The sequence below is a fragment of the Chaetura pelagica genome, unplaced genomic scaffold (genome assembly GCF_000747805.2).
Source record: "Chaetura pelagica isolate M959 unplaced genomic scaffold, ChaPel_1.0 scaffold20, whole genome shotgun sequence".
NCBI lineage: Eukaryota > Metazoa > Chordata > Aves > Apodiformes > Apodidae > Chaetura > Chaetura pelagica.
Window position 1 is genome coordinate 2,057,915 of NW_009951958.1, and position 10,899 is coordinate 2,068,813.

The 10,899-nt window shown below is 38.4% G+C and overlaps 1 protein-coding gene across 1 annotated transcript in view; it reads left to right on the top strand.

Moving 5' to 3' along the window:
- ATP11B (ATPase, class VI, type 11B) overlaps positions 1 to 10,487 on the top strand; it is a 43,272-nt gene extending 32,785 nt beyond the window's left edge. Inside the window, exons 28-29 of the mRNA XM_009999331.1 lie at positions 6,397 to 6,530; positions 10,190 to 10,487. Of these exons, the coding sequence (XP_009997633.1) occupies positions 6,397 to 6,530; positions 10,190 to 10,271 (216 nt within the window). The 3' untranslated portion in view covers positions 10,272 to 10,487. The remainder of the gene's footprint in view (positions 1 to 6,396; positions 6,531 to 10,189) is intronic.
- Positions 10,488 to 10,899: the final 412 nt, after the last annotated feature.

The following is a 10,899-nucleotide window of genomic DNA, read 5'->3' on the forward strand; positions in this document are numbered from 1 at the left end:
ATGATTACAGTGAAGTATGTGGTGCATCATAAGATTTTTATAACAAAGGATTCTGTTAAACTTTCCAACATGAAGTATGTTTTAAGGGTTATGCAACTAGATGGTGAGGGAAAAAGCTGTCTAGGAATACAGCACTGTAGTTATTAAAATTAAAAAATAGGAAGATGCTTGCTAACTTGGGGAGATTTTCTTCTTATGACAGTCAGGGAAGATGTTAATAAAATTGGGAAATTTGTTTTGCATATTTATGCAAATCCAGTTGTCTTGAATGACAGATTTTTTACACTTGAGTACCTGATAGTAAGGTACCTGAGATATAAGCACTGAGTGCCTTATACTTTGCAGTTTAAGTGGTAAAGCACAACAAGAAAGAAACAAATATTTGGTTTTCTCTAGTTCTTTATTTGTAGTCTTCAGTTTAGAAGATATCCTGTGGATCCTCACCTAAAAAACTAAAAGGAGAAATCAGTTAATAGATGGAAACTACTCACTTCACTGTACTAAATAAAAACTTACTTGGAGTGAACACCATGGGTTAGTTTCTGTGGCATCCAGAGCAGCTGTTTGCCAAAAGCAGTAGAGCAGAGAAAGCAAGGAAAACTACAGGAACATGAAACAAAGCAGCTGCTTGGTGAAATGTAGCTGTAAGCAGCTAATTCTGTCCCACCTCATTTGTATATGCCCACCCAGTAATTGCATCCTTTGTGACTGCAGAATGAGTGGGTATTGATGAACAGACTTTGGCAGTGTTTGTTGTTTTGCTTAACAAGTATTTAAAACCTCAAAGGGATTATAGCACCAGGTTAAACTGCATTATGCCTTGTTCTGCAAATGCGCTTTCTGTTTTGTTGGTATATAAAAGGAGAAGACCTTTATGAATGCAAATTAAAAGACAAGTATGATATTTATATCTCTAGGCTTCACAGTGTGCAAAAAATGTCTACACTTATATAAAGTACATTTGTGAAGTACAGTTAAAAGCTTTGATGGGGGGTGGGGAGGTGTGTTGTGTTTTAAGTGTCTCTGTGATTCCTGTAAGTAAAAAATGCAGTTTTATGTGTACCTGTTAAACTTTTGAACTTCACTTTTGTAATTTGGGATGAAGAGGAAATCAGGGACCACAGGTCAGGAGCAGACTTTACACTTAACTGGAGACTGAGTACTTCTTTCCTCTGTAGCTGTCTCTTTCGTCCTTGGAATGTGTCAAATCTATATCTTAGGGTACTGAGTCCCATCATCTCTCATTTCAGTTGTTTCTTTGTTTACAAAGTTGTGTGTGTATATATGTGTCTCTGTGCTTTATAAGAACTGTCAGAACTATTAAGCCACATGTGAGCAGTGTTACCCGGACAGATGTTTTCATTCTGTTTACTGATGGGAATAACTATGTTGATAGTTTTAACCTTTGAACAGTGTGTTACAGCTGTGCACAATACTAGGGAAATGAAAAAAAAAGGTTCCTATTACAGGGATTACTGTCAGTGGATAACATTGTATTTGGGACTCTCAAACTGTGGCATTTCCCTTAGCACAACCAAGACCTTCTTCCTTCCCCCTCTGCAGGCCCATGAATCTGTTGTTGCCCTGTTGTCCCTTCATCTCTGTACACATCTGCTGGCTTTGCTGTCTCCAGAGCTCCAGACTTCTGGTCCTGGCTTTACAGCCTTCAGTACTTGTCTGTATTTATTTTTCTCTGATTACTGTTTCATAGACTTTCCCTCCTAATAGCTTTCATATCTGATCCAGCCCAGCTGTGAAGTTGAGGACAGGTTTATGCTCCTTTTACAGCATATGTTTTATGTAAGAAACATATCCTTTCCAAAACACTATTCAAGTACAAACACCCATCTGCACTAGTGAAGTATGATAGATGCTGAACAAGGGTAATCTCTTTCTTTGCAGGTTTGCATAGTGTGGAGATGATCTATTAAATAATCCACAGAATCTATGGCAGGAAGAGGGAATAAATGAGAGAATAATAGACTATTTCTTATTCATCTTCAGTTGCAAAAGTGCATGTATTTACTTACCTGAAAATACTTCTGTCTAACAGCTTTGAGATAACAAAATAATTCTGCATTTGTCAGTTCACTTGATTCAAAAACTAAAAAAAATATTGAAAACATAAGTGCCAGTGAAGTTGTTCGATCATAGAATCATAGAAGGTTTTGGGTTGGAAGGGTTCTTAAAGATCATCCAGTTCCAATGCCCCTGCTTTGGGCAGGGATACCTCTCACTAGACAAAGTTGCTCCAAGGTCCATCCAACCTGGCCTTGAATACTTCCAGGGATCAGGCTTTCCAGCTTCTCAGGGCAACCTGTGCCAGTGTCTCACCACCCTCACAGTAAAGAATGTCTTCCTCATATCTAACCTAAATCTATCTAAACTCCTTGAGTTTGAAACTATTCCCCCTCATCCTGTCACTCAATGCCTTTATGAAACATCCCTCTCCAGGCTGAACAATCACAGCTCTCAGCCTGTCTTCATAGGATGTCAATATTCTTACATTTTCTTTTAAAATCTTTAATTTTGGGGGGTTTTGGTATGCTGTATATTAAAGGGTTAAAGAAAGTGAGCTTTACATTAGGGAGGAAGTTGTAGCTTAATTATGGAGTAGTAATAACCATCACATACATATTTTCTGAACCATCCATGGTGCATCAAACATGTTTGCAGCTGGGACCTGGGCTCAGGAAAATGCATTGCAGTGCTTTTAACTTGGTGTACAAGATTAAATACATTTCCTATTCAGCAGGGTCCCAACTGTGTATGATTGTGTGATTAAATGTTTAGTTGAAATGTCTGTCTTGTGGCACATAGCATACCCTGCAAGAAGACGTGCAAACTGACATGGTCCTTTCTGTTAGAAGGGGGAGAACAAATAAAACTCCAAAATCTGACACGAGAACCTGAGATTTTGAAACAGATTTCAAATTTGTTGGGTTTTCCGTGCACAAAAAAACCAAACACTTCTAATACCTTGTGCACTGAGAAACCATGTTTCAACTACAGATTAACATTAAAAAAAGGCCTCTTTGCCAGTAAATATGCCACCTTCTCTCAAGAACAGATCTGCAAAATGAAAGGTCATATAAAATGGTAACTGTTTTACGGCAATGCAAGCATGGTGCTTTTTAAGATTTGTTGCTTTTCTGTCCTTCTAGATGGAAGAAGATAAGGGTTCAGTCAGCTCAGCATGTGACTTTGCTGAAAGCAGGCACAGAGGGGAGGACAATAGGCAACTGCTAGATCCATCTAGCCTGCCCGACAGTACTTACGTTCACTAGGTAGTACTCCCACTCTACCCTAATGTGTGTGTGTATATATATATAATTTTTTTTTAATATCTCATATACAGACAGTCATGGAGCCATCCCCAAAATACCCATATTTTTGGTATCTACAAGAAAATTTGCATCATAGTATGTGGGTTTAATTTTTTTCCTCTTCCAGCTGAATCATTCTTTAGTTCTGCACTTCAGTTGCTTTTTTTATTTGCTACATGAAATGGGCCATTATCATATACAGTATTATGTTTATTGTGATCCTGGATCTTACCTGATGAAAATACTTTATTTGCAGCCCAAATATGATTAATACTGGATATTCCTCTAAACTTACTTTTGTTTTCTTGTAAGCATTGTCTCTTCTGTCTTTAGTTTTCTGAGGTTCTGTTTCAGGTCTTCAGAAATCGTTGTGGTCTACTGCCTTACCATGCCAGGTTTTGCATGGATATCAGACTATGATCCTGATTCTTTGCCACACAGAGAAAAGTGAGAAAGTGGACTCTTGAGCATCATATTAGTATCTTCCTTCCATGTAGTGGATATAAATACAAACATCCGTGTTCACCAGACAGTGATACACAATATTTCAACACAACATTTTAAATTTATTTTTATGTTGTCCTAAATACACTCCCCACATTATTTCACAGTTAACTGTGAGTTTCATAAAATATAAATGTTGTTTCCAGGCTTATGTAAGATCACATTGCTATTTAAAAAAAAAATAATAAAAAAAATTAACTTTTCAATGAACTGTGGTTTAAGCCTGATCCTGGCTTTTTGTATCTAAGTTGGGAAGAACAAAGGAGATTGTAGTAAAGAGGAGACACCAGCCCTCCAAAATTCAGAGCTGAGAGTTCACTCTTTGTAAGCTAGTTTGGATTACTCTTGGTTCCTCTTTCTTCCAGTCTTTCTATAATATTCAGGGCTGATAGCACTGAGGTGAGATGATTCTAGGACAAAAGTCTGGCCCACCTGGTCCTACATAAAACCACAGTAATGTCACCTTCTGCAGTAACTTAACGGGTGCCACTTTAAGATAATGGATGGACTAAATACTCTTTGTGAAGTCCACTGTGTAGGAATGTGAGGGGCTGTTTCTATTGCTGCAAACACAGCTCTGAAGTCACTGCACATGTAGCAGGGAGTTTGCTTTTTGACGTCCTCTCAGGAGTTCCTTAAGTTCTGTCTAATTTTTTGTGGGATGTTCTGAGCACAGCGTGCATGACATTGCAGGAAAGGTCATACCTCCTAGCACTGCAGTGCTGCAAATTGTGCTGCTCCTAATTATGGTATCTTCTTTGTCACTACAATTGTGACCAGATTTGGTGGTTGTCAAATAAGGACATTTCAGGGACTCAAGCTCTGGCACGTGTTTTGGTCTGGTCTTAACCAAAACCTCTTTTAGACCTGTCAGTTGCAATGCTTCTGCTCCTGTCTCAGGTATTTCCAGAAGTTCATTGCCACAGCAAATGTTCATTTTGTGTCCAGAAGAGCTTCCAAACGAGTCAGTCAGAAGTAGTGTGCCTGCACTTAACCATGGCCTCCAGGGTGTAGCAACTGAATGAAATGCTGTCTGAAGGTTCACAGTGTTGTTACCTGACAATCCTGTAAGCGGCACATGAAGTGGTGTGATGGGAAGATCTAGGGAACATGGAACAGAGCAGAGGAAGGGGCAGGCATAGGAAAAGATGCATGGAAATACCATTCTGCCTGTGTGCCCCCCCTTGTCCTACCAGTTGGGATTTTTCTCCTGGATTTCCAAATGCCTCTAGTTTCTGTTAGCTGCCTCTTCTTTGTAGTACAGGAATTGTTCTGTTACGAAGCTAATCTGTCCAGTTGCCTGTTTTGGGGGATTAGAAAGGAATGTGTCCACTCATAGTCAGTCATTCCCATAGGAAACTCTGAGGTTCATTGCTTTCCTTGCAGTGTTGGGCAAGTGAGGGTGGGTGGCATGATGGAAACTGGGGTTGGAAGCCAAAGACTTAGGACAGCAGTCAGCAGCATTTGCTCACACGATGAGAAGCTGGGGGAAGCTCTGAAGTGAGCTGTGTCCTGTCATGGACTGAGATTCCTCCTCCCGTCTTCCTTGTTCACTGGTGTCTGAGAGTGAGGTGAGGATAATGGATAGTTAAGTTTAGCCTCTGTGTTCAGCATTTGCTTGACAGGATGCTTTGTTGGAGAGTTTCAAATTATATTCAAAAGCATCTGCACACTCCACATTTGTATTGTCTTTTGGGAATGATGCTGAAGTTGGGTTTGGAGCTTCTTTTTTTCAGCACTACTAGATTTCAGTTAGGTATTACTTATGCTGTGGTTGACTAGTATGCAAAAACAATATAGAGGAGCACACTGATAGATGCCCCTACAACTCTGTATTGCTACTTTAATTTTGTCTGAGTCTTATTTCTCATCTCTTAAGATGAACAGTAGAAAGTTCATTATTGTTGAATTATTCTTCATGCTGGCATGAATGTGACTGAACCTTTCCAAAATCAGCCTTGTTTGCATTTAGATATGAGATAACCACAACATTAGGAATGTGCTGTTCCTTACCAAACCGAGGGTATCTAGGGTAGAAATACAATGTAAATTATCTTACACAGTTGCATTCTACACTTGAGGAAAAATTATTACTGACCATCAGGTTGCTGCATAGCATTCTGCAGCCTGGGTCTGAAAAGCTCAATAGATTTCCCTTAAAATAGGGCAGACCTGGAGCTTCTCTAAGTTGTTGTATATTCTTTGCTGAGGTTAATCAAGGCATCACAGCTTAAACTGCATGATGCAGTGACATGATGCAGCTGTGACACTGAGAATTGCTAACCAGTTTATTGCCAACATTAAGCAGGGATGGTGATAAACAATTTCCGTACACTCACTAAGGCTGCATGCAGACCTTGGGAAAATGAAGTTTTAATGTATAGAGACCTTAGGTAGGGCCATGGTAATGTTATTCATCATTGCAGTTGTATAAATTTGAAAAATATTCAACACTCTAACTTCAAGAAAATGTGCTTTTCTTGAGTATTTTCTGGTAGCATCTTCATTGCTATAATGTGTGAGTACTGATTCTTTTTTTTTTTTTTTTTTTATTTCCTCCTTCCAGCTTACTGAGGCAGGTTCAGGTATCAACTGCTTGGACTCCATGTGCTGCTTCTCAGATGGGGAAACAGCATGCACATCTGTTAGAAGACTGCTGGAACGACTGATGGGAAGGTGTAGTCCAGCCCGGGTCAGCAGGTGTGGCATTTCTCTCACTAACCTTTGCTGCAGACGATTCTCCTATAAACTGGAACCTGATGAACCTGCAGCAATAGATGTCTAGCAAACCAGCTGCAGGTTTTGCTTATTTAAGTAGGAAATGCAACTCTTTATTGTACTTTTGGTTTTCATCCTAAAAGATTAGTTTCTTGTTTCTTTTTTGAGCACTTTCTTTTGGGATGGGGAGGGGGGTGAAATGGTTTTCAAAAGATTTCTGTTACAACATTTAGTTTGGCTTTCTGCAAGTTCTTGTGTTGTATCTATGGTAATTTCTCTTGCTTTGTACGTTCTTCTCTTTAGAAAATCAAGCCTTGCTGCTGTTTTTGTTCTCTTTTCTATGATTTATTTTTTTTTGCCTTCACGAATCAGGAGTTCTCTGTAAAGCTGAAAGACTTTTCCCTGTGGTTCTTGATGTACAACCTCCAAATATTTACCTTGGAGCTTGCATTACTCCTGAAGATGTATGAGAGGTTCACACTTCCCCCCTTAAATATAACTTCATTGTCAGAAGGAGAATCTTTCAATCTTTCAGCCATTGATTGATATGAAGATGAAATATTTTTGTAGTAGAACTTTTATAATCTATTTCTAAAATCAGAGAAACTGACAGAACAGAGCCTTCAGGTTCTAAGAATTTTAAATGTTTTTTTCAGTTCTAGAAAGTATATTGTCAAAATCACGTGTGCCATTCCAAAGTATGTGCTAAATAATTGTTTCCTTCACAAACCTCAATGGGATAAAAGCAAGTCAGAGTAATCAGATAGATCCAAGAAGCAGCACTGCTCTTGCAGTCAGCCTGACTCTGAGAGCAGCTCTTACTAAATCTGCTGATGTGCCATCTCCCCATTCCCAAATGAAGAGGGATAGCCAACAAACATGGAAATATTTGGGGGTAGAAATAAAATTAGTCTTTTGTACATTGTAATCTCTAAGTCCCTGAATGATATCATGGTCCTTCATTAGTCAAAAGGCAAACCTGAAGAAGTTGCACTTCACACATTTTCAAGGAAACTCATTTTGTGTTTGAAGAACATTGTCTCTTTTGGTTAAAGGTCGTGATATCATTCCTTCAGGATGAAATCTTCTCTGGGTCGTTTTCACCAACAAACTTTGTCAGTTCTGATTCTGCCTTTAGGTCTTAACTTGGTCTGTAGTAAATCTCTGTTCTGAGCTCTTGTGTTGGACACAGTGTCTGTGCTTTCAGTCATTTCTCTCTTCTGGCTTATGAAATTTACTCAACGTTTCCACAAATCTAGGGTATGATTATGCAAAATGTTTCATTCCATATGAAAAATGAACTGTTACAATTAAGTACATTTTTATTTCAAACTCTTGCTGTATAGAAAGCGGGCATGATGTCTAAAATAAACAGTTTAATAGAATTTTTAATCTACAAGGTGAGCATTTAATTGGTGTAAAAATCAACATTTTGGTAGCAGTTGCTTGGAGTTTTTTGGGGGTTTTTTCCACTTCTCTGTAAATCTGTGCTTTCCAAATGAGGAACTTTTCGTGCTGCTTTTTTATTTATTGTTACCTAATGAAGGCAGTTTTTTAGTGAACATATGCCTTAGTAATGTGTATTCTTACAAGGTAGGTATTCTGTGTTTTATTTTCTGGAATGCATTTACACTTTTGCAATTCCCCCTTTTTTTTCCCCACTCAGTTTTTCTTTCTTTAGGAATTACAAATATTTATTGAACATAACTCATATTTGACAGAATATTAAACACTTTTGAAGACTGCTTGTTCTCAGGATTCTTGTCTGCTTACCTCATGGCATTTTCAGACCAAGTTCCTTCTAGCTGAATGATTCTAGAGTTGTTAGAACATAGAAGTTAGTATCGTGTTTAATGAATATGCAAAACTATGTGGTGCTACACTAAGGGCTTGAAGTTCTGTCATTTTTGCTTCTGCCTCTGGTTGAAATTATTCTCAACAGTCTTTTTAGTTTCACTTAAATTTATGTTCAACTAGAAAAGACCATTTTTACATTTCAGTCTCTCTTGTTTTCTTCAGTTATTTCTGTTCCTTGTACTCAGCATTCATGCTTAAAACCTAGTCTACATTTCAGGGTACTAGAGACTAGTTTTTCCCCTACACTTTTCTGTTAATCTGTGAAAGTCTCTGGTTTTTAATGTACTAATTGCTTAAATCACATAAGGCAGTTTCAAGCTGTGAAATGCTGAAGGTACAGTTAAGAAATCCATTTGGTTGTTGAGCATTTGTTCACAAGCTTGAGCTGCTTTTATTTTTACCTGAAGCTGCTCTCTTCAGGAGATTGTGCAGAGGATCTTTGGAGTACTTGGCACTTTGTGAAGGAGCTTCTTATTCAACTAGGAGGTGGCTGCAAATTATCTTTGTTGTATGAAGTGCTGCTGATAAATACCCTTGTCTGTGAGGGTGCTGTAGAATGAAGAACACTATTTTAAATGCAGATGCTGTAGCTAGCTTGTGTGGTATTCTCTGCTTCTTATATTCTGTCAAATATGATATTCTGTCAAATACAATGACTGAACATGAAATCCATCATGGTATCAAATTTTGATAGAACCTTTGAGTCAAAGTTGTACAAATGCTTGGAGTAGTGGGCCACAGGAACAATGTGTCTCTTACTTAACATACTGCTTGTAAAATGTATTTAGAAGTATTTCCTATAGCTTTATTCACCAGTTGTAATATAAAATGTGTGTTGTGGTATGATAAGTGCATTTTTGTCTGTCTGTTCCATTAAACTGTCTGTCAGCTTGTCAGTCATTAAATTATTAGGGAATGCTGGATCACATGCATCCTGTACAGTAGGATTCATTAATGAATTGTTTGGATTTCTCACCAGTGGTGCTTGTGTCAAGGCACTGCATGTAGAAGTTCTAAAGAAACAGCAGATTTCTGAGAGAGGCAAATTTGGAGTAGAAGCTCATGATATTTTGATTTCCTGCATTCCAGCCTTCTATTTTTCAGCTTCTCACCTACAGTCCTATCTTACTGTCCAACCAAGAACATCATTTCTTCCTAAGTAGTAATCTCTCCTTAAAAGAGAGACATTGTGAAATCCCATCTCAATCAAAAGCTGTGTGACAGGTACTTTTCCTGAGGCCTTAACTTTTAACTTAACAGTAAGGGATGAACTAGATACATAGACTGTAGGCAAGTTTTGCCTGCCAGCAGCTTCAGGCAGCATGGGTGTTTAACTGTAGGGCAGCAGTACACCAGGTTACCATGCTGAGCTGTGTGTCTCACAAGGCTTCTACTAGAATAACTTAGGCTACATCAGGCTGTGGCACTCCCAGTGCCTCAGGTTGCACACACAACAGTCAGATTTTCCAGGAGGCACAGTCATTTAACTTGTGGTTCTAAAACTGGCATATAAAGCTCTGATCTTTTTAGTTCATGGTCATGGAAATATCTGCCAGAAAAATAAATACAGCATTGTTAGTGCCATAGCTGGGATGATTAATTGCAGTCTGATTTCAAAGGTCTGGCTGAATTGCAGGTGCCTACATGAAATTAACAGAGTAGTCTTTTAAAGAGTTACATCTGCCTTATCTCTTAACACTTATCTGCTTTCATAGACTTCTCTCCTCACCTCTAGATTATAAGTCCCCAGAGTCAGCCAAACTTTTCTTTTATTGTTACTTTAGATCTTGGAGTTCCTCGGATCCCTTCTATGCCAACGACAGAAGCATCTTGACTCTCTCCACAATGGACTCGTCCACTTGTTAACAGGGACATTTGTAAATGCCTTGTGGAAGCCATTTGGTGCTCACACACTTCTAGTAGGTTCTGAAGCGAGTTCAGTGCTACATCCTTGCCCTAGAAAAGACAACCATGACTTTTAAATACAAGCTGGGCTTGTCCTGTGCCCTAGCATAAGTCATCTGGACATTGCTTCCAATATTTTTTTTCTAATTATATCCACAAATTGCTAAATAACATTTTTTGTGTGAGGAATGCTTTTACCTCTGGTCAGATAACCTTTTTTTTTGTTACCATATGAACAGATTGGAATCCTGCATTTGATACTTGAGGTGTCACTGTAGTGCAGTGACAAAATCCTTCCCCTCCTGTGATCCTGTAGAACTGAATTTGCTCAGTGAAACCTCAAAAAAAGTTGCATTTTTCCTGATGACCCTTCACTTCCAACACCCAGGTTAATTTTGAGCCGTCTCTTACAGCTGTTGTCTTAGCAGTTTGGAAACCAATTTTGTTATTTCCATGGTTACTATAGTCTATAAGCAACCAGTTTAGTAATTTTTGAGAGTTAAATACAGCTCAAATATTTATGCTAGTGTATGAAAGGCAATACATTAGTAATTGCTTTGAAAAGCACTGTCACCTTTTACAGATTAAT